This window comes from Oncorhynchus clarkii, chromosome 15, assembly GCF_045791955.1.
Source record: "Oncorhynchus clarkii lewisi isolate Uvic-CL-2024 chromosome 15, UVic_Ocla_1.0, whole genome shotgun sequence".
In the NCBI taxonomy this organism is placed as follows: domain Eukaryota; kingdom Metazoa; phylum Chordata; class Actinopteri; order Salmoniformes; family Salmonidae; genus Oncorhynchus; species Oncorhynchus clarkii.
The window spans coordinates 18,181,068-18,205,759 of record NC_092161.1 but is presented as its reverse complement, the minus strand read 5'-3'; the positions used below and the strand labels follow the sequence as shown (position 1 = coordinate 18,205,759).

At 44.1% G+C, this 24,692-nt stretch overlaps 1 protein-coding gene across 2 annotated transcripts in view; it reads left to right on the top strand.

Annotated features, from left to right (window-relative positions):
• LOC139367004 (A-type potassium channel modulatory protein DPP6-like) overlaps positions 1-24,692 on the top strand; it is a 193,631-nt gene that overhangs the window by 153,028 nt on the left and 15,911 nt on the right. For both annotated transcript variants that reach the window (XM_071104849.1, XM_071104850.1), the window contains exons 4-13: positions 4,603-4,697; positions 5,128-5,202; positions 6,842-6,894; positions 7,423-7,504; positions 10,805-10,925; positions 20,292-20,446; positions 21,621-21,718; positions 22,168-22,291; positions 22,379-22,417; positions 24,334-24,441. In XM_071104849.1, coding sequence (XP_070960950.1) covers positions 4,603-4,697; positions 5,128-5,202; positions 6,842-6,894; positions 7,423-7,504; positions 10,805-10,925; positions 20,292-20,446; positions 21,621-21,718; positions 22,168-22,291; positions 22,379-22,417; positions 24,334-24,441 — 950 coding nt within the window. The remainder of the gene's footprint in view (positions 1-4,602; positions 4,698-5,127; positions 5,203-6,841; positions 6,895-7,422; positions 7,505-10,804; positions 10,926-20,291; positions 20,447-21,620; positions 21,719-22,167; positions 22,292-22,378; positions 22,418-24,333; positions 24,442-24,692) is intronic.

The following is a 24,692-nucleotide window of genomic DNA, read 5'->3' as shown; positions in this document are numbered from 1 at the left end:
AGAGATGGAAAGAGGACAGGAGGAGAAGAGATGGAAAGATGATAGGAGAAGAGATGGAAAGATAGGAGGAAAATATTTGGAAAAAGGATAGGAGGGAGGATAAGAGATGGAAAGAGGACAGGAGGAGAAGAGATGGAAAGAGGATAGGAGGAGAAGAGATGGAAAGAGGATAGGAGGAGAAGAGATGGAAAGATGACAGGGGGAAGAAGAGATGGAAAGAGGATAGGAGGGAGAAGAGATTGAAAGAGGATAGGAGGAGAAGAGATGGAAAGATAGGAGGAAAATATTTGGAAAGAGGATAGGAGGGAGGATAAGAGATGGAAAGAGGACAGGAGGAGAAGAGATGGAACGCGGATAGGAGGAGAAGAGTTGGAAAGAGGATAGATAGGAGGAGAAGAGTTGGAAAGAGGATAGATAGGAGGAGAAGAGTTCGAAAGAGGATAGGAGGAGAAGAGTTCGAAAAAAGATAGGAGGAGAAGAGTTCGAAAGAGGATAGCTTACCTTAGGTTTAGCTTTACATGGATGCAAAATAGGGAAAAGTAATAGCATACAAGAAGATTGGATTGGATTTATAGAATGCTTTCCTAGATTCTCTTAAGTGCTTTACATTGATATGATGGAAATGTGCTGATGCAAAGGATAGAAAAAGAAAAGTAGGTATGGAGTGAGGCAAAAGAGGTAGATATTCAGGACAGAGTCTGAATGGTAGACTGCCACACAGGAGGTGAAAGAGCAAAGACTGTATAGGACATGAGGACAGACCCAAACTGTCCTAGAGGGAATGAGTGATTACAGAAGAAGGACCAAACAGAGAAGACGGAGTGAGAGACAGGAGCGATGACAACTCCAGCGGAGGAGTGAGCAAGATGAGACTCCTGTCTATAAACCTGGGGAGGGGACAGGTCAGGTGTAGAGTACACAGCCAATCGCTGGACACAGAAGGTCACTTTTAACTGGAACAATGAACATCAACCGAATACATTCAAAATGCAAAGAGGATCATTTATAGGTGTGCTAAACAAGGTCAAAGGAATATATTAAAGTGCAGAGAGAAGCAATTGAGCATGTAACGTCCTGATTGTTGTTCATTACTATTGCAAAATGATCCACAGTAATGTGGTAGTTTTCAATCTTTCATCTTGATACAAGGCTGTGAATATTGCAGTGAAGGGAAGTGCTATCGATAGCATAGCGCTCAGCATTTGGCCAGTGAATTCTAAAAACCCAGAATTGTCACTCTTTCACACCAACTTTTTGAATGAATGTCATTATGGTGGTAATTTTGTCACCTCTTATGGACAATTAGTTATTCTAGCAGATAATGAATGCTCCCAATAACAATCTGTCCCCAATTAACACTCAACCAGAGCCATATTCTCAGCTCTCATGGCTCTTGACTGAAACAACATTCAAAAATGGGCTTTTATCGTCCATTTCCGATAAAGGGCAAAGTCATTGTGAAGATAAGAACAACTTTTATCTCTCTATTGCAATGTTCTACTCTCTCTGGAGTGGGCCTTTGTGACTGCAGGCATCTTGGTATAGAATCTAGGAGCTAGGACAGACGTAGTCAATATAACTATTTGTTTAGTACTTTTGAAATGTACAGTGACAGAATTCAGAACATGGGCCGTTCTTACCGTGCTCTCCCTGTACACCAAGTTAGAACCGTAGGATAAATAATGGGGGTATATAAGCAGACAATGAAAGCTCTTACAATATTCAATGATGACCTTTCTCTAAAACAGGTTATAGGCTACAGTAGAACAGTCAGAACAGTAGGTGAAATTAATAGGGTTAAATAGACCAAATTATCTGTGTGATTGTACATGGACTACTAACAGCTTACTACACAACATACACATAGTATTACTTTCTTAGCTACAGTATACATATCTCCCTGGCAATTTACATCATTTATGAAGCCGCATACAATACATGTTTGTGTGCTCGGCTCACTTGAACACGAAGGTGGCTTGGCCGGTCTTCCAGGTTAACAGTTGTTTTGAGCGTGACACAAATCATACTTCATTGACAGCATGGCCAATGTTGGATGTTTATCATTTTAAACTTGAAAAGATCCCCTTAATCCCAGATTTGGGAACACACAGCCACTGTCCCTGATTCCTTCCAAGCCACTCGTTGAATTTGCGATTTCCAACTTGTTGTAAAAAGTTTATGTCCAATGGCCGATGAGCACAGATACGTTTTATCTATAATTTCTCTTCATTTTTTCTTAAAAATGATTTGCCAGTAGACTGTCGACTTGATTCATGATGATGACTGCTAGCTAAGATTGTGAAAGAATAATGTTGACATGAGCAGTCCAAGCCTCTGTACATATAACGTGATTTGACGTCATCTTATCTGTGGCCAATGACCTTGAGCCTTCTTGGATGGGCACTTCTATGGCAACAGCCAAAGGGCTAGAATTTCCAATGTCTCCTCTTACACTTGGCAGTGACGTAAAGTCTCCATGAGTGACAGAACACTGAGCCAATCACGGCACAAAGCTCCGTATTTTCTGCTGGCTTGCCCTACCACCACAGAAAGCACTGAGTTAGGCTGAAACACCTGCCTTTTGGAGCTGCCTTACTCAAGAAAACAATTATATACTGTATATTATTCATAAATTGTTTGCAAACTGATATGTGACACCTATTAATTCCAAAATAATAAGCCCAAATGCCCTGAATGACGGATCGCCACTGCTCCCACTGGAAATCCCACTTCTAACATCAATGTAGAGAATCCCACTTCTGACATCAATGTAGAGAATCCCACTTCTGACATCAATGTAGAGAATCCCACTTCTGACATCAATGTAGAGTATCCCACTTCTAACATAAATGTAGAGAATCCCACTTCTGACATCAATGTAGAGAATCCCACTTCTAACATCAATGTAGAGAATCCCACTTCTAACATCAATGTAGAGAATCCCACTTCTGACATCAATGTAGAGAATCCCACTTCTGACATCAATGTAGAGAATCCCACTTCTGACATCAATGTAGAGAATCCCACTTCTGACATCAATGTAGAGAATCCCACTTCTGACATCAATGTAGAGAATCCCACTTCTAACATCAATGTAGAGAATCCCACTTCTGACATCAATGTAGAGAATCCCACTTCTGACATCAATGTAGAGAATCCCACTTCTGACATCAATGTAGAGAATCCCACTTCTGACATCAATGTAGAGAATCCCACTTCTGACATCAATGTAGAGAATCCCACTTCTAACATCAATGTAGAGAATCCCACTTCTGACATCAATGTAGAGAATCCCACTTCTGACATCAATGTAGAGAATCCCACTTCTGACATCAATGTAGAGAATCCCACTTCTGACATCAATGTAGAGAATCCCACTTCTGACATCAATGTAGAGAATCCCACTTCTGACATCAATGTAGAGAATCCCACTTCTGACATCAATGTAGAGAATCCCACTTCTGACATCAATGTAGAGAATCCCACTTCTAACATCAATGTAGAGAATCCCACTTCTGACATCAATGTAGAGAATCCCACTTCTGACATCAATGTAGAGAATCCCACTTCTGACAATCCCACTTCTGACATCAATGTAGAGAATCCCACTTCTGACATCAATGTAGAGAATCCCACTTCTGACATCAATGTAGAGAATCCCACTTCTGACATCAATGTAGAGAATCCCACTTCTGACATCAATGTAGAGAATCCCACTTCTAACATCAATGTAGAGAATCCCACTTCTAACATCAATGTAGAGAATCCCACTTCTAACATCAATGTAGAGAATCCCACTTCTGACATCAATGTAGAGAATCCCACTTCTGACATCAATGTAGAGAATCCCACTTCTAACATCAATGTAGAGAATCCCACTTCTGACATCAATGTAGAGAATCCCACTTCTGACATCAATGTAGAGAATCCCACTTCTGACAATCCCACTTCTGACATCAATGTAGAGAATCCCACTTCTGACATCAATGTAGAGAATCCCACTTCTGACATCAATGTAGAGAATCCCACTTCTAACATCAATGTAGAGAATCCCACTTCTGACATCAATGTAGAGAATCCCACTTCTGACATCAATGTAGAGAATCCCACTTCTGACAATCCCACTTCTGACATCAATGTAGAGAATCCCACTTCTGACATCAATGTAGAGAATCCCACTTCTGACATCAATGTAGAGAATCCTACTTCTGACATCAATGTAGAGAATCCCACTTCTGACATCAATGTAGAGAATCCCACTTCTAACATCAATGTAGAGAATCCCACTTCTAACATCAATGTAGAGAATCCCACTTCTAACATCAATGTAGAGAATCCCACTTCTGACATCAATGTAGAGAATCCCACTTCTGACATCAATGTAGAGAATCCCACTTCTAACATCAATGTAGAGAATCCCACTCCTGACATCAATGTCCAAACACTTTGTCTCTGATATTTTATTTTTGCAAGTGTCCACCTTACGTACGATCGCAAGGATATTGCACATAGGACTATTATCAGGCATTATGAAAATCTTGAACTAGCATTTGTGAAATAATCTTTCTTGCTCTGTTTCTTTGCTCTCCCTCTGTTGTACAGGTAATGAGCTACTCTATCGCACACGTGAGGGGGATGTTGTCAGGTTTAACATGGAGACATACGAGAGGACGGTATTGGTGCACAACAAAAAGTTTGTGAGTCTCTCCAACTTTCTCATATTTCCACAGTAGATGCATCCCAATAGGCCAAAGAACAGACGGTGGTTTTTGCATGAATTGAATTCAAACTTTTCTTTTGCGTCAGCATATCAAAGCACCCAAAGCTCTTATTGTGAAGCCTACTGAAACGATACATCATTAGCACATCGTTATCATTTGGGTTCGCTACGCATCAAATGTTTTTGACAAAAATGCAACATCAGTGTCAAAACGGCCGAGGTGACGACGCACAGTATGTTCGTCCCTCCGAAATCAGAAAGAGCAGCGACAAGATTAATGCGTCTGCCGACCAAGTCCGCGCCGAGCAATCCGTCAAATGCAGTCATTTAAGGATTGCCTTAATAAAAAAACACTACGCATGGTTAAAGGTCTCATCTTTTGTGTTTTCTCTCTCTCTGCTTTACAGGAAATGTACAAAGCCAGCAAGTATGAAGTGTCTCCTGACATGAAGCATGTGCTACTCGCCTACAACATGGCACCAGTGAGCTCCTTCATTTGTTTGCTTGTTTTTTGAATTAGCAGAGTGACAGGCACATACTTCAGCGGGCTCTGAGGGGAAACGTGGCGATGCGGTGGGGGAGAAAAGTAATCATGGCCTCCGGATAGAGGACTGTCGCACCCCGCTACCTCTCAGCCACTATAGAGAGAGAACAGCTGAGTTGAACTGTACTCTTCAGAGAGGGGCCAAAACACAAACAAACCCCATAACACAGCTGAGAAAGGGGGATGAGGAAGGGATGGAGGGAATGGGAAAACAAAGAGAGGGAATGGGAAAACAAATGGAGGGAATGGGGCAAGCCTGAGAGTAGAGAGATTTGGGGTAGCAAGAGTGTGAGAGAGGGAGGGGAGGAAAGGATAAAGAGAGGGATGGGAGGTTTTTCTGCTACAGCGGTTACTGCATTATGTAATGGCTCAGGTAGTTAACTCAGCTGGAAGATTACTGCAATGTGAGATCCAGGACACAGAGTCTGAAAAATAATCAGCATGTCAGGGAATAGAATCCCATTGGCTCAGAAAGACACAGAGAGAGAGTAGACACTGTTACAGTAGGGAGGAAAAGGTGTAGACCTGGGTTAAACTTGCCATATATATCAGGAACAGTGTGGTATCAGGAACAGTGTGCTATCAGGAACAGTGAAGTGTCACCAAAGGTGTAATGTTACAAAAGTGTAATGGCACAGTAGGGAGGCACTAATTTGTGTGTGTGTGTGTGTGTGTGTGTGTGTGTGTGTGTGTGTGTGTGTGTGTGTGTGTGTGTGTGTGTGTGTGTGTGTGTGTGTGTGTGTGTGTGTGTGTGTGTGTGTGTGTGTGTGTGTGTTAGTGTGTGTGTGTGTGTGTGTGTGTGTGTTAGTGTGTGTGTGTGTGTGTGTGTGTGTGTGTGTGTGTGTGTGTGTGTGTGTGTGTGTGTGTGTGTGTGTGTGTGTGTGTTAGACAGTGCATTTGTTATTTTAATCATCCCTCCATAGCCCTGGAAGATGACAGCTCCGTCCCCCGGCTGTCATTGCACTCTCTCCATATGTCATGCTGCTGCTTGCCCTTCATAGAAGCCCCCCCCCCCATCTCTCTCTATCTCTCTCTCTCTCTCTCTTTCTCGCTTGTCAATCCCTCTCTTTCTCTATCTCTCTCTCTATCTCTCTCTTTCTCGCTTGTCAATCCCTCTCTTTCTCTATCTCTCTCTTTCTCGCTTGTCAATCCCTCTCTTTCTCTCCCCCAACTCTAAGGGGGGTATTCAGACAGACTACTGTAACAAGGGGATCCATAATTAACTCCTGCTACATTAAGAAGCATTCTACATGTCATCTCTCAGTCCAGGGCCTGCTAGTAGAATGCAGTGCAGACATGATTCCCACTGGGGCCAACCATACGAAAAATGTATGCTTGTATGACTGACTGTAAGTCTCTTTGGATGAAAGGGTCTGCTAAATGGCATATATTATATTATGAACACTGCATTTGTGCCCTGGACTTAGTGACTCATTGACAAGGAATATTACATTTGAGCAAATACAGAATGACTTTGTAGAATACCAAATGCATATACATTCTGGTGACAGTTAGCTACTAAAACATGGTTCAATGGCCAAGTACCTCATGATAGTCTTCAATCATTCTTCTTCTAGGTGTACCAGCACTCGTTCACTGCCTTCTACATCATCTGCAGCCTGGAGACTCCGTAAGTAGCTGGAAGCAACCAATGCTTCCCCTCCTCTCCCCTCCACTCTCCTCTACTCTCTTCGGCCCAGTCAGTCAAGTCTCTGCGCTGCCACCCAGTGAAGATGAGGAGAACTGCAGGCCAGGGGACTTGATGACCTCATTCATCCTCACCTCCAGACTAAGACAAAGGGCCTGTGACACCTCTAATTTTCTGCCCTGCAGCACACAGCACTTTTCTAAATGAACAGAAAGTGGCAGCGATATATAAAGCACCAGTATTTATAGGTGCTCGTAAACCTCTTGGGCTAAGCTGTACTACACTGGTATATCTGGGCAGGAGCAGAGCAGACTGCTGGTGTGGTGCACTGGAGTTTTTTTTATAATGCTGTGGTTTGAGGAGCCACTAAGTAAGATGTTATGTTTAAAGAAGGTGCTCAGTCATTTAATGGGGGGCAGTTAAAGGTGTGTGTTGTTAAATAAAGGTTAAATAAAAAGTATGTAGTGTGGGTGTGTGTAGTCTGAATGTGGTCTCTCCTCTGTGCTGCAGGGAGACATGGAACCTGAACCCTCCAGAGGTGCGGAACGCCCAACTGCAGTACGCAGGCTGGGGACCCACGGGCCAGCAGCTGGTAAGAACTACAACTACCCGCAGCACCCTCCTTGTCTCACCCATACTCCATACCCCAATGTCACTCCCATTTGGCAAACCATGTCTAGTTATAATGTATTTCTAAACTGAGAGTACAATATCAATGACCTTTCCTATGGCCATGTATGTCTGTTAAACTATCACAAGCTACCAGGCAGTCTAGCCACCGAGAGAACATTAATAAGCATCAGTCTAGTGGTTCTCGGAGCAGACAGACTGTGAGTGATTACATCCTCCAGCACAATGCAATTAATTACCTGTAATCTCCTCAGCGGATTAATTAGTGAAGTCACTGGATTGATATCACACACTCTCTCCCAGTATTAATCATCAAACAGCCCTGATTCCAACAGTCGCTTTCATTTTAAGGAGCTCCCCTCCCAGCAACAGATGCTTGCCCTCTGAGCTGTGATGCTTGTTGTCAACGATAGGATGCATGGGCGGGAGAGGAAGGTGTCTGCCGATGTGCATTCATATAATATGTGAACGCTCCTCTCTCTCTCCTCTCTCTCTCATGTGTGTATATTATGCGTCCACGCGCACACACACACACACACACTCTAACATCAGCCCATCTGTTATCACAATACTCAAGCCCCTCCCCTATTGATCCTCTCTTTAATTTCTCAAGCCCCTCCCCTCTTGATCCTCTCTTTAATTTCTCAAGCCCCTCCCCATTTGATCCTTACTTTAATTTCTCAAGCTCCTCCCCTCTTGATCCTCTCTTTAATTTCTCAAGCCCCTCCCCTCTTGATCCTCTCTTTAATTTCTCAAGCCCCTCCCCTCTTGATCCTCTCTTTAATTTCTCAAGCCCCTCCCCTCTTGATCTTCACTTTAATTTCTCAAGCCCCTCCCATCTTGATCCTCACTTTAATTTCTCAAGCCCCTCCCCTTGATTCTCTTTTTAACACACACAAACACACACAGCTTTCTTGTCCCATGTCGAAAAGTAGTAGAATTGGGTTAAATACACATTATTCAGAGGACAGGCAGCTCTGTCTGTGTGGATGAACATATAACTCCAGCTTTAGCAGTAAGTGGTCCTCTTCCTTTAAATTGGAGTTCAATCCCCCACTGAGACGCTGAGCTTTGCATGCTCTCCTCCCTGTCTCCCTCGCGCTTTCTCCCCCTCCTTCGCCCTACTTTTCTCTCTTTGTGAGGCTAATCTCCAGAGTTGTCAACCAGCCCACAATATGACCACACATCTCCCCAGACTCTGTGTGTGTATATGGGAGGTAGGGCTGGGCGGTATACCATATTTGATGCACAGACCGGTTTGGGATTTCACTTTACCTTCTATAACGAATGTCGGGTTTGTTAAATGGGATACGGCATGTGTAACGTTCATTTTTATAGTTTACTTCGCTACTTGAGTCATCACTCACCGCTCTCTCTCTCTCTCCATGCTGCTTTTCACACAGAACTGTCACTCAAGAAGCGCCTTTGTTGTTCCTCAACCACGAGGCATTTGAGTTCAGGCTCAAATCAAAGAAAACATTCAATGTAGCTAAAGATTATTGGGTCCCCTAGGAAACACTTGTCAACACTTTGGTTCCTACCCTGTCACAACTCCTCCCTGGCGTTTTAATTTGTTGTCATGTCAAACTAGGCCTCATTTTCAAAGTGCCCACTATTATATACTAACTAGAATTAAAACAATCATTCTATTTCCAATGATTCCAACAGGTCACCCAAGTGTTTTTCTCTAAATTGAAAGCAATTGCAACATTTGGTTAAAAATTTGGCCTAGTTTTTTTGCCCATATTGTGCAGCCCTATGTGGCAGTGTGGAAATGATCTCAAATGAGTGCAGAAATTGATGAAAATGTTGAAAATTATTTTTGGTTGAATTGAACAGCATAAAACAATCATAATGGAGAAAGATCCATTGAAATCACTTAGAATGTGTGTTGCCACCCTAAGGTCACGCACTACTCATATAGCAAATTTAGAACTTTTATTATTCATAAACATGAAATACCGTCACAACGTCCAATTTTTTTCAAATACCGTGATATGAAATTTTGGCCATATCTCCCAGCCCTAATGGGAGGTAACTTGGGCAGTGTTTCTACCTCCTTCAGAAGTGGGCCAAGCTCACCGTGTTACTCCCTGCCCTGGGCTAGATCCTGTTATAAAACTGGGCCCTCAGTCCATCTGCACAGAGGTGAATTCAAACACACCTGTGTTCCCCTGGCCTACCTAGCCACATAAGGAAAATTGCACCCCCCCCCCCATCATTTTTGGTGGGGGCATTGTGATGCTATTGCATTGCCTTAACTGCTGCAAGGAGAGGGAACATACCCTATCATCCCTGAGAAGAGGTCAACTATTGTTGAAGTATTTCTTTATTTAAAAGAGAATATCTTTCAGACTGTGTTTACATAGCATGTTTCAGTCCATGTCAGTAACAGAGATTACACGTGAACCAACGAAAAGCTCAAGGCCAAAGTTATTGAGCTATCCTTAGTTACCTTCTATTGATTTCAATATAAGCCCTACGAACTACCGACCCCCTACCGACCCGTTAAGAGCCTTTAATAACATGAGCATTGTATTTTTAGATAGAACTTTTAAAGTTTTTTTTGTGGGTAGAGAATCTGTAATGTGTGAAGAGGAACTATAATATGCTACTACTAACAGTGGACAGAGAGGAGGGCAATGCTGTAGCCCAGTAAAGGATCAATCTGCAATTAGGACTTATTGATATTGATGTACAGTATTGCTGTTCAATGTGGTGAGGTAAAGGATTCATTATGCAGTACATTCTTTCTCTCTCTTGATCTCCTTCTTTCTCTGTCCTTGCTCTCTCTTTCTCTCTCCTGAGCCGGAGTTATCAATCAATACTTAGACAACCAGTAATATGGAAACAATATTATGTCCATTACATGATGAAAGTATAATCCAATAGCGAGGAGGCAGAAGGGTAAATTGAGGCTATTTACTAGATTGTGCAGGTAGCAAACATGACTGCCATGTTGGCAGGTGACTGTGAACTTCAAAACACGCCAGTGTGTTTATTCAACAAGGCCTGCTATATCGTGGCTTGTCAAACAAGCCAATATTGCTGCAAAATGTTCATGATTCAATATTGCAGTGAATAGGAGAGGATCAAACATTTCGATAGAACCTTTTGAGCTCAAATTCCTCATCTGGTTAAAGCATCCTTCCATCAACCTACAGGTCAAGTTTAGTCATGCAGAACACAGGTCCTTTTTTCCTTCCATATTGATCACCTCAGTTTTTTCATATTTTATTCTCACATCTCCCCCTTCCCTTAGATTTTCATTTTTGAGAATAACATCTACTACCGTTCGACGGTGGAGAGCCGATCGATCCGCCTAGTCTCCACCGGCAAGGAGGGAGTCATCTTCAATGGGCTCAGCGATTGGCTGTATGAAGGTGAGATAACACTTTTATTGGCTGATGTGAATATTATTGGTGTTCTTGGTGGTAGTCTAATGGCGCATCTGTCCCATTGCATTGTCGTCCCCAGAGAATGTGGCACTTGAGTCAAAATTATTCTTGTCTTGAAATTTTAAACACAACAGAACTGGTATTAAGGCTAGTCATAGGTGCAGTAAACAATTGATTTAGAGTGATACCAAAATGTAGTTTAAAACAGGAAAAGTGCCCAATTTGCTTCAATTTCCCTGAGTTCTCACTGCGGCTGTTCGACATAGGTAAATTAGCATTAATTCAGCAGAATTAATCTTCGCCGTCTGTTCTCCATTCTGATACAGATGTCTCCCTGTTTGTTTTGACTCGACCGATCCAAGCTCTGACTCCACCTCAGTGCCTCTGCCTCGTCCCCCGAGGAACAGACTGCCTCGCTGTGTTCAACTTTACTAATGAATTAATTTCTTCTGCTCCCCGTGTGTTTGGCTGTCTGCTCCAAGACTTCTCTCTTTTAATAACACGGATAGAGAAAGAGAGGCAGGAGTGTTTTACACTAACTCTTTGTTAACTGTTAAAGTGTGTAACCCCAGATTAGTTTGACTGAGATTTTAAGCTGTGCAGTGGAGCTCTTCCAACAGCAATATTAGTCTAAGTCCATTGAAACTTTAATCACTGTCTGACCCCTGCCACATAATTATGAAGCGCTGAGGGCCTGGCAATTTACATTGATCATTTATTAAGGAAGATGAATCTTTTGATGGGATGGGAGGCCCCACAACGTAGACCTACCACACGTATCATGTCTCTCAGTGGAGATCTCTTTGACAGACTGCGGTCTTTCAGCAATAACACATTCAATGTGTGTGTGTGTATTTTTGTTTAGTGGTGACATAAGCTGTGAAGGGGAGAGAGACCTTGCCAGGTTGTGTAACATCTGTTTAGATCTGCACCAGATGACAGCATGGTCAATCACAGTGTCAGATATGGGGAGGAAATCTCTCCCTGGAGGAAAAACGTCACGCTTGCAGTCTAATTTTGTAGTAACCGTCTAAAAACCAGATGACATTATCATTGTGTGTGTGGTACACTGACAGTCTTGCATAAGGGAAGTCAGACAGACACCCAAGGCGATTATAGAACGCTTTGTCATCAGTGGCCTGTCTGTCAGATTAACTGATGTGGTGGAGCAGACAACATCCTGGAATATGATGTGGCCCAGGGATAGAACCAGTACTGGAGCAGACAACATCCTGAAATATGGTGTGACCCAGGTATAGAACCAGTACTAGAGCAGACAACATCCTGAAATATGATGTGGCCCAGGGATAGAACCAGTACTGGAGCAGACAACATCCTGATATATGATGTGGCCCAGGTATAGACCCAGTACTGGAGCATACAACATCCTGAAATATGATGTGGCCCAGGTATAGACCCAGTACTGGAGCATACAACATCCTGAAATATGATGTGGCCCAGGGATAGAACCAGTACTGGAGCAGACAACATCCTGAAATATGATGTGGCCCAGGGATAGAACCAGTACTGGAGCAGACAACATCCTGAAATATGATGTTGCCCAGGTATAGAACCAGTACTGGAGCAGACAACATCCTGAAATATGATGTTGCCCAGGTATAGAACCAGTACTGGAGCAGACAACATCCTGAAATATGATGTTGCCCAGGTATAGAACCAGTACTAGAGCAGACAACATCCTGAAATATGATGTGGCCCAGGGATAGAACCAGTACTGGAGCAGACAACATCCTGAAATATGATGTGGCCCAGGTATAGAACCAGTACTAGAGCAGACAACATCCTGAAATATGATGTTGCCCAGGTATAGAACCAGTACTAGAGCAGACAACATCCTGAAATATGATGTGGCCCAGGGATAGAACCAGTACTAGAGCAGACAACATCCTGAAATATGATGTGGCCCAGGGATAGAACCAGTACTGGAGCAGACAACATCCTGAAATATGATGTGGCCCAGGTATAGAATGGGTACTGAAGCAGACAACATCCTGAATTATGATGTGGCCCAGGGATAGAACCAGTACTGGAGCAGACAACATCCTGAAATATGATGTTGCCCAGGTATAGAACCAGTACTAGAGCAGACAACATCCTGAAATATGATGTGGCCCAGGTATAGAACCAGTACTGGAGCAGACAACATCCTGGAATATGATGTGGCCCAGGTATAGAACCAGTACTAGAGCAGACAACATCCTGAAATATGGTGTGACACAGGTATAGAACCAGTACTGGAGCAGACAACATCCTGAAATATGATGTGGCCCAGGGATAGAACCAGTACTGGAGCAGACAACATCCTGAAATATGATGTGGCCCAGGTATAGAACCAGTACTGGAGCAGACAACATCCTGAAATATGATGTGGCCCAGGTATAGAACCAGTACTGGAGCAGACAACATCCTGAAATATGATGTGGCCCAGGGATAGAACCAGTACTGGAGCAGACAACATCCTGAAATATGATGTGGCCCAGGTATAGAACCAGTACTGGAGCAGACAACATCCTGAAATATGGTGTGACCCAGGTATAGAACCAGTACTAGAGCAGACAACATCCTGAAATATGATGTGGCCCAGGTATAGAACCAGTACTGGAGCAGACAACATCCTGAAATATGATGTGGCCCAGGGATAGAACCAGTACTGGAGCAGACAACATCCTGAAATATGATGTGGCCCAGGGATAGAACCAGTACTGGAGCAGACAACATCCTGAAATATGATGTGGCCCAGGTATAGAACAAGTACTAGAGCAGACAACATCCTAAAATATGATGTGGCCCAGGTATAGAACCAGTACTGGAGCAGACAACATCCTGAAATATGATGTGGCCCAGGTATAGAACCAGTACTGGAGCAGACAACATCCTGAAATATGATGTGGCCCAGGTATAGAACCAGTACTGGAGCAGACAACATCCTGAAATATGATGTGGCTCAGGGATAGAACCAGTACTAGAGCAGACAACATCCTGAAATATGATGTGGCCCAGGTATAGAACCAGTACTGGAGCAGACAACATCCTGAAATATGGTGTGACCCAGGTATAGAACCAGTACTGGAGCAGACAACATCCTGAAATATGATGTGGCCCAGGTATAGAACCAGTACTGGAGCAGACAACATCCTGAAATATGATGTGGCCCAGGTATAGAACCAGTACTGGAGCAGACAACATCCTGAAATATGATGTGGCCCAGGGATAGAACCAGTACTAGAGCAGACAACATCCTGGAATATGGTGTGACCCAGGTATAGAACCAGTACTGGAGCAGACAACATCCTGAAATATGATGTGGCCCAGGTATAGAACCAGTACTAGAGCAGACAACATCCTGAAATATGATGTGACCCAGGTATAGAACCAGTACTAGAGCAGACAACATCCTGAAATATGATGTTGCCCAGGTATAGAACCAGTACTAGAGCAGACAACATCCTGAAATATGATGTTGCCCAGGTATAGAACCAGTCCTGGAGCAGACAACATCCTGAAATATGATGTGGCCCAGGTATAGAACCAGTACTAGAGCAGACAACATCCTGAAATATGATGTGGCCTAGGTATAGAACCAGTACTGGAGCAGACAACATCCTGAAATATGATGTGGCCCAGGTATAGAACCAGTACTAGAGCAGACAACATCCTGAAATATGATGTGGCCCAGGTATAGAACCAGTACTGGAGCAGACAACATCCTGAAATATGATGTGACCCAGGTATAGAAGCAGTACTGGAGCAGACAACATCCTGATATATGATGTGGCCCAGGTATAGACCCAGTACTGGAGCATACAACATCCTGAAATATGATGTGGCCCAGGGATAGAACCAGTACTGGAGCAGACAACATCCTGAAATATGATGTGGCCCAGGGATAGAACCAGTACTGGAGCAGACAACATCCTGAAATATGATGTTGCCCAGGTATAGAACCAGTACTGGAGCAGACAACATCCTGAAATATGATGTTGCCCAGGTATAGAACCAGTACTAGAGCAGACAACATCCTGAAATATGATGTGGCCCAGGGATAGAACCAGTACTGGAGCAGACAACATCCTGAAATATGATGTGGCCCAGGTATAGAACCAGTACTAGAGCAGACAACATCCTGAAATATGATGTTTCCCAGGTATAGAACCAGTACTAGAGCAGACAACATCCTGAAATATGATGTGGCCCAGGGATAGAACCAGTACTGGAGCAGACAACATCCTGAAATATGATGTGGCCCAGGGATAGAACCAGTACTAGAGCAGACAACATCCTGAAATATGATGTGGCCCAGGGATAGAACCAGTACTGGAGCAGACAACATCCTGAAATATGATGTGGCCCAGGTATAGAATGGGTACTGAAGCAGACAACATCCTGAATTATGATGTGGCCCAGGGATAGAACCAGTACTGGAGCAGACAACATCCTGAAATATGATGTTGCCCAGGTATAGAACCAGTACTAGATTAGACAACATCCTGAAATATGATGTGGCCCAGGTATAGAACCAGTACTGGAGCAGACAACATCCTGGAATATGATGTGGCCCAGGTATAGAACCAGTACTAGAGCAGACAACATCCTGAAATATGGTGTGACACAGGTATAGAACCAGTACTGGAGCAGACAACATCCTGAAATATGATGTGGCCCAGGGATAGAACCAGTACTGGAGCAGACAACATCCTGAAATATGATGTGGCCCAGGTATAGAACCAGTACTGGAGCAGACAACATCCTGAAATATGATGTGGCCCAGGTATAGAACCAGTACTGGAGCAGACAACATCCTGAAATATGATGTGGCCCAGGTATAGAACCAGTACTGGAGCAGACAACATCCTGAAATATGATGTGGCCCAGGTATAGAACCAGTACTGGAGCAGACAACATCCTGAAATATGATGTGGCCCAGGTATAGAACCAGTACTAGAGCAGACAACATCCTGAAATATGATGTGGCCCAGGTATAGAACCAGTACTGGAGCAGACAACATCCTGAAATATGATGTGACCCAGGTATAGAAGCAGTACTGGAGCAGACAACATCCTGATATATGATGTGGCCCAGGTATAGACCCAGTACTGGAGCATACAACATCCTGAAATATGATGTGGCCCAGGGATAGAACCAGTACTGGAGCAGACAACATCCTGAAATATGATGTGGCCCAGGGATAGAACCAGTACTGGAGCAGACAACATCCTGAAATATGATGTTGCCCAGGTATAGAACCAGTACTGGAGCAGACAACATCCTGAAATATGATGTTGCCCAGGTATAGAACCAGTACTAGAGCAGACAACATCCTGAAATATGATGTGGCCCAGGGATAGAACCAGTACTGGAGCAGACAACATCCTGAAATATGATGTGGCCCAGGTATAGAACCAGTACTAGAGCAGACAACATCCTGAAATATGATGTTTCCCAGGTATAGAACCAGTACTAGAGCAGACAACATCCTGAAATATGATGTGGCCCAGGGATAGAACCAGTACTGGAGCAGACAACATCCTGAAATATGATGTGGCCCAGGTATAGAACCAGTACTAGAGCAGACAACATCCTGAAATATGATGTTTCCCAGGTATAGAACCAGTACTAGAGCAGACAACATCCTGAAATATGATGTGGCCCAGGGATAGAACCAGTACTGGAGCAGACAACATCCTGAAATATGATGTGGCCCAGGGATAGAACCAGTACTAGAGCAGACAACATCCTGAAATATGATGTGGCCCAGGGATAGAACCAGTACTGGAGCAGACAACATCCTGAAATATGATGTGGCCCAGGTATAGAATGGGTACTGAAGCAGACAACATCCTGAATTATGATGTGGCCCAGGGATAGAACCAGTACTGGAGCAGACAACATCCTGAAATATGATGTTGCCCAGGTATAGAACCAGTACTAGAGCAGACAACATCCTGAAATATGATGTGGCCCAGGTATAGAACCAGTACTGGAGCAGACAACATCCTGGAATATGATGTGGCCCAGGTATAGAACCAGTACTAGAGCAGACAACATCCTGAAATATGGTGTGACACAGGTATAGAACCAGTACTGGAGCAGACAACATCCTGAAATATGATGTGGCCCAGGGATAGAACCAGTACTGGAGCAGACAACATCCTGAAATATGATGTGGCCCAGGTATAGAACCAGTACTGGAGCAGACAACATCCTGAAATATGATGTGGCCCAGCTTTAGAACCAGTACTGGAGCAGACAACATCCTGAAATATGATGTGGCCCAGGGATAGAACCAGTACTGGAGCAGACAACATCCTGAAATATGATGTGGCCCAGGTATAGAACCAGTACTGGAGCAGACAACATCCTGAAATATGGTGTGACCCATGTATAGAACCAGTACTGGAGCAGACAACATCCTGAAATATGATGTGGCCCAGGGATAGAACCAGTACTGGAGCAGACAACATCCTGAAATATGATGTGGCCCAGGGATAGAACCAGTACTGGAGCAGACAACATCCTGAAATATGATGTGGCCCAGGTATAGAACCAGTACTAGAGCAGACAACATCCTGAAATATGATGTGGCCCAGGTATAGAACCAGTACTGGAGCAGACAACATCCTGAAATATGATGTGGCCCAGGTATAGAACCAGTACTGGAGCAGACAACATCCTGAAATATGATGTGGCCCAGGTATAGAACCAGTACTGGAGCAGACAACATCCTGAAATATGATGTGGCTCAGGGATAGAACCAGTACTAGAGCAAACAACATCCTGAAATATGATGTGGCCCAGGTATAGAACCAGTACTGGAGCAGACAACATCCTGAAATATGGTGTGACCCAGGTATAGAACCAGTACTGGAGCAGACAACATCCTGAAATATGATGTGGCCCAGGTATAGAACCAGTACTGGAGCAGACAACATCCTGAAATATGATGTGGCCCAGGTATAGAACCAGTACTGGAGCAGACAACATCCTGAAATATGATGTGGCCCAGGGATAGAACCAGTACTAGAGCAGACAACATCCTGAAATATGATGTGGCCCAGGTATAGAACCAGTACTAGAGCAGACAACATCCTGAAATATGATGTGACCCAGGTATAGAACCAGTACTAGAGCAGACAACATCCTGAAATATGATGTTGCCCAGGTATAGAACCAGTACTAGAGCAGACAACATCCTGAAATATGATGTTGCCCAGGTATAGAACCAGTCCTGGAGCAGACAACATCCTGAAATATGATGTGGCCCAGGTATAGAACCAGTACTAGAGCAGACAACATCCTGAAATATGATGTGGCCCAGGTATAGAACCAGTACTGGAGCAGACAACATCCTGAAATATGATGTGACCCAGGTATAGAACCAGTACTGGAGCAGACAACATCCTGAAATATGATGTGGCCCAGGTATAGAACCAGTACTAGAGCAGACAACATCCTGAAATATGATGTGGCCCAGGTATAGAACCAGTACTAGAGCAGACAACATCCTGAAATATGATGTGGCCCAGGTATAGAACCAGTACTGGAGCAGACAACATCCTGAAATATGGTGTGACCCAGGGATAGAACCAGTACTGGAGCAGACAACATCCTGAAATATGATGTGGCCCAGGTATAGAATGGGTACTGAAGCAGACAACATCCTGAATTATGATGTGGCCCAGGAATAGAACCAGACCAGTGTCTGGCACTCTTGATAGGAGCTGTGTGTGTATGGCCTCTGGAGTTTTAGCTGGTATTGCACTTTTTGCACACTGAGACAATTTTGTTTGTATTTGTTTACGGTGGTACGTACGCTTATTTTCTGAAAAATATAGCAGTAAACAACTGTGTGTGTGTGTGTGTGTGTGTGTGTGTGTGTGTGTGTGTATGTGTGTGTGCGTGCGTGCGTGCGTGCGTGCGTGATATCCTATCTATGCTCTCTGTAAGCAGGCAGTTCAGTTGAATCTCTCGTGCTTCAACTGTCATCTACCAGTGGGGCTTAGTTCTAATACGTATCACCACCCCCCCCTATTGGACGGGACTCATCTTGCACCACGTGTTCTTTGCCTCAATTGACATTCCTCTGAATCTCACCAAGTCCTATCACACCTTGTCTTTGTCAAAATGTCTCAACATAGGAAGCACTACTCTTATCATAGCATATTATTTTTGATCAGTTAATGGTTGTTGAATTGTGTCCCGGTGAAGAAAGATATGTCCTTCCTTCTCCTCCTCATTAGTTTGGCCCACCTGATTCTGTCACATTACATTCATTAACTTCTATTGCCCACCTGCCTAAGTAACAGGGCGGCTCATGCATAAGTCATATCTGTGTTAGGCAGTGAATAATTTAGAGTCAGAACAGCGAGTCTGTGAACCAGGGAGAATGGAGGAGTGTGACACTTCTCACCTGGGTAATCATAGCTAGGGAGATAGAAACGGCTCTCAAAGGACATGGAAACAAAGGTGGGTTCACACACACACATTTGAAATACTTTATTTGAATCCACAAATCACATTACATCAAGAAGGTTTTGGATAGATAGACACTGAAGGATGCAAGGATACACATACACACAGGAGATGTAGCGCTGTGTCAGACCACTAATTTCCTCCTCAAGCTAAATGCAATTAATGCACACGCACACACACACACACTTTATCATCTGGGTGGGGATTGATGCAGAAAAGATTACATACATATATACATACATTCAGTGTTTTTCTGCACGTGGGCGTGCCTGTGTGTGTGTGTCTTCACCTGGAACTACATATCAATAGAGCCCCCTCTGGTATATTAGTGTGTGTCCTGTCATTCATATCAACCTGCACAATTTCAAACACACACGTGCTCTGTAGGGACGCACAGAGGTCTCAGGTTTTTGATTAAGTAAGCCAAGTTCCAACAGCATTCTTTCTATGTGCCTCAGCAGCAGAAAAGGGGTTACACACAAACAACCACACTCCAATTTCCCTGCATACAACACACTGTTGCACCTGACTGGGAAATTACTTTTCCTGTTCCCTTTCCTGGTATGGCTCTCGATTGGTCGATGTTCCTCGCTTGTGAGATTAAAAGCAGTGTTTTGATTTATGGCCGGAACATACAGTACTCCTCATTTTAGGGATGTTATGACAGCGTTGAGCCAAACTGACTCTGCATTGCAATTGATGTTTGGGTTAGTATTTAATATAACCAACGTATCTGATGTAGGTCTGCACTGGGCGTTGAAATGTGATTCCATTGAAACACAGAGTAGGTTTCTGTAAGGGTTTCATCATTTTCATTATTACTGAAAACGAAAGGACATTTCTCTCCGATTATTTTCCAGAGGAGATCTTCCAGACCCATATTGCCCACTGGTGGTCTCCGGACGGTGCCCGGCTGGCATATGCCACCATCAACGACACCATGGTGCCCAAGATGGAGATCCCCATGTTCACAGGAACTACTTACCCTACTGGGAGGGAGTACCACTACCCTAAGGTTAGAACAGTATGATTACTAACCTAGTACTGACTGAAAACCACTACCCTAAAAGCCAATTTATGCTTGATCCGAAAATGTGGTCGGAGCCTTCGTGTAGAGTGTGTGACAAAATTGCGGAGCCTCTGGAGGCATGCAGAGGCCACATCGAGCTCCGTACCTCATTGCCATGCACCTCTTACATGTTGTAACAATGGCTGCGTAGCTCCGCATTGACATGATTGGTTGGCGGTAGGTGGGGGACGGTACGTCCTGTATAAACACAAACTCACTTCCTTGACAACTTCCTTCACAATAGAACAGTATAATTACTAACCTAGTACTGACTGAAACCCACTACTCTAAGTGAACAAAGAGACTAGGGCTAGGAGGAATGGGCTGTAAGTTAGGGTCAGGACTGTTGCTGTCACCGTGGTGCATCGGTCAGAATGCAAAAGGAGATGGAGATGAGGAGTCCAGGGTTAGGGGTATTTATTATACACAGTGAACAACAGAGGCACATGGGGGGGGGGGGGGGGGTTAGGAGTTGGATGGAATTCAAATAATCAAAGCTCGATGATGAGCTGGTTATTTTAATCAGCCGTGTAGTGCTGGGGCAAAAAACAAAACATGCACCCGGGGGTGTGGGGGCCCAGGACTGAGTTTGGGAAATGTTTTAGGATGTGGTGGCTGTCTCATATTACACACAAAGCAAGGAAGGGTGCGCCGTACCATCACCAAACATGAACCATTACTAGTATATAGAGAGGAGCATGCTGCTTTTGTGGGAAACAGAGGAGTGAGGAGAGGTGATTAGGGAGTGGGAACAGGTGTGGAGGGAAGGGGCGTGGCCTAGGATAATTGGAAGCAATTGGTCCTGTGGTTGCCGTGACCCTTCACAACACTAAGGTTATAGCAGTATGATTACTAACCTATTACTGACTGAAAACATGCATTCTACTGTGCAACACTACACTGCAGTAAATTGTACCACCGCTCAAAGGTACGTTATCATTAAACACACATAAAGGTAAAACAAACTATCTTGGGAAATGGGAAAATATACCAGCATGGAGTTAATTCTACAGACTGTTCTTCCTGAAGTAGATGCAGATAAAATGTCCAATAAGAACAGTTATTTTATTGATGGAAATTTAACTCATATAGTCTCTCTGTCCTCTTTTCCTCCATGCAGGCTGGGGAGGAGAACCCAGTCATCTCTCTGTATGTGGTCAACCTGAATGGGCCCCTGCACACCATGGAGATGAGGAGGCCTGAGGACCAGAGGATGGGGTACACCCCCCCCCCACACAGCACAACACACAACACCAACCTCAGATACAATACTACTCAACTGCTAACAGTATATAGGTTTAATACATTTGACATTTAACAGACACTCATATCCAAAGTGACTTACAGGAGCAATTAGGGTTAAGTGCCTTGCTCAAGGGCACATCAACAGATTTATCACCGAGTCGGCTTGGGGATTTGAACCAGTGACCTTTCGGTTTACTGGCCCAACACGCTTAACCGCTAGGCTACCTGCCTCCCCACTACTAATACTGCTACTACTACTATATATAACATGGTTATATACCCTTATGGCTTTCAAAGGGATGAGCTCTGTTACACATGCAATATCTCAGTAAGACATTCCTAGTCCTTTATTCTAGACATTGTATTTGCATGAATAAATGCATAGTCACAATAACACTCTTGTTTTGTTTTGTGTTGGACAGAGAGTACTATGTCACCATGGTGAAATGGGCGACTACCACCAAACTGGCAGTGAACTGGTTAAACAGAGCCCAGAACATATCCATGCTGACTCTGTGTCAGGCCACCACTGGCGTCTGCACCAAGGTGTGTGTCTGTGCGTCTGTTTTTCAGCCCACTTCATTCACTTTTCATCTGCTTTTCATTGACTTTTCTTTCAAATTGTCTGTTTAGAAACACGAGGACGAGAGCGAAAGTTGGCTACACAGGCAGGTAAGAAACCAACAAGATTCAAATACAAACAATGTCTTAGTGCTCTTAAAGGTAGAGCGAAATGACGTCACAACAAGGAGCACCGCAGATATTGAGATGAGCGAGATGCAAGACACTCTCACACAGTCACACACAGTGTCGTTGCATGGCCACGGGTTCGCTTCATGCTCTTCACAGCGCAGTAGCCTCGGGACCAAAACAGTGGAGAAGTTGAGCCTCACTCTTCAACAGTCTTAGTTGTTGAGAAAATTGACCCACTATGCTGTCTACTTTCTGCATCCACGTCATATGGCTGATTCTACCTTTTATCTTCTAGATATTTTTCGCAGTGCTACAGAGTGGAATGCCACTCCATCATTTCTAGATTGTTAGAAATATGTTTATACATGTGTATATATAATCTCATCAAAAGAAGAAATGTCCTCTCACTGCCAACTGCGTTTATTTTCAGCAAACTTAACGTGTAAATATTTGTATGAATATAAGATTCAACAACTGAGACATAAACTGAACAAGTTCCACAGACATGTGACTAACAGAAATGTAATAATGTGTCCCTGAACAAATGGGGGTTCAAAATCAAAAGTAACAGTCAGTATCTGGTGTGGCCACCAGCTGCATTAAGTACTGCAGTGCATCTCCTCCTCATGGACTGCACCAGATTTGTCAGTTCTTGCTGTGAGATGTTATCCCACTCTTCTACCAAGGCACCTGCAAGGTCCCGGACATTTCTGGGGGGAATGGCCCTAGCCCTCACCCTCCGATCCAACAGGTCCCAGACGTGAACAATGGGATTGAGATCCGGGCTCTTAGATGAACATGGCAGAACACTGACATTCCTGTATTGCAGGAAATCAAGCACAGAACGAGCAGTAAAGCTGGTGGCATTGTCATGCTGGAGGGTCATGTCAAGATGAGCCTGCAGGGAGGGCACCACATGAGGGAGGAGGATGTCTTCCCTGTAACGCACAGCGTTGAGATTGCCTGCAATGACAACAAGCTCAGTCCGATGATGCTGTGACACACCGCCCCAGACCATGACGGACCCTCCACCTCCAAATCGATCCCACTCCAGAGTACAGGCCTCGGTGTAATGCTCATTCATTCGACGATAAACACGGATCCAACCATCACCCCTGGTGAGACAAAACCCCGACTCATCAGTGAAGAGCACTTTTTGCCAGTTCTGTCTGGTCTTGCGAATTTGGGTTTGTACCCATAGGCAACGTTTTTGCCAGGGATGTCTGATGAGGACCTGCCTTACAACAGGCTTACAAGCCCTCAGTCCAGCCTCTCTCAGCCTACTGCGGAAAGTCAGAGCACTGATGGAGGGATTGTTCCTGGTGTAACTCGGGCAGATGTTGTTGCCATCTTGTACCTGTCCCGCAGGTGTGATGTTCGGATGTACCAATCCTATGCAGGTGTTGTTACACGTGGTCTGCCACTGCGAGGACGATCTTTGTCCTGTCTCCCTGTAGCGCTGTCTTAGGCGTCTCACATTATGGACATTGTAATTTATTGCCCTGGCCACATCTGCAGTCCTCATGCCTCCTTGCAGCATGCCTAAGGCACATTCACGCAGATGAGCAGGGACTCTGGACATCATTATTTTGGTGTTGTTCAGAGTCATTCGAAAGGCCTCTTTAGTGTCCTAAGTTTTCCGAACTGTGACCTTAATTGCCTACCGTCTGTAAGTTGTTAGTGTCTTAATGACCGTTCCACAGGTGCATGTTCATTAATTGCTTATCGGCTCATTGAACAAGCATGCAAAACAGTGTTTAAACCCTTTACAATGAAGATCTGTGAAGTTATTTGGATTTCTACGAATTATCTTTGAAAGACAGCGTCCTGAAAAAGGGATGTTTTTTTTCTGCTGAGTTTGTGTGTTCTATGTGTGTTATATGACTGGTGTGCAGAATGAGGAGCCGCTGTTCTCCAAAGATGGTCTGAAGTTGTTCTTCACCAGAGCCATCCCACAGGGAGGCAGGGGCAAGTTCTTCCACATCTCCATGTCCATCACACAGGTACTGTATACTCCCCTTCTACACACTCTCTTCTGTGTTCTGCACGAGGGCTTCCATACACTAGAATTGCTGCCTATAGCATAGCATAGACAACAGCCACTTCCGTAATATCTTCCATCACAAGTAGCACAGAAGTCAGTTTAACTAAGTGTGCACTCCTAACATGATAAGGAGACATTGAGTCCAGTGATTTTTAACATGCAGTATATGTATCTCCCTTTCCTTTCCCTCCCTCTCTCTCCCTCTCCCCT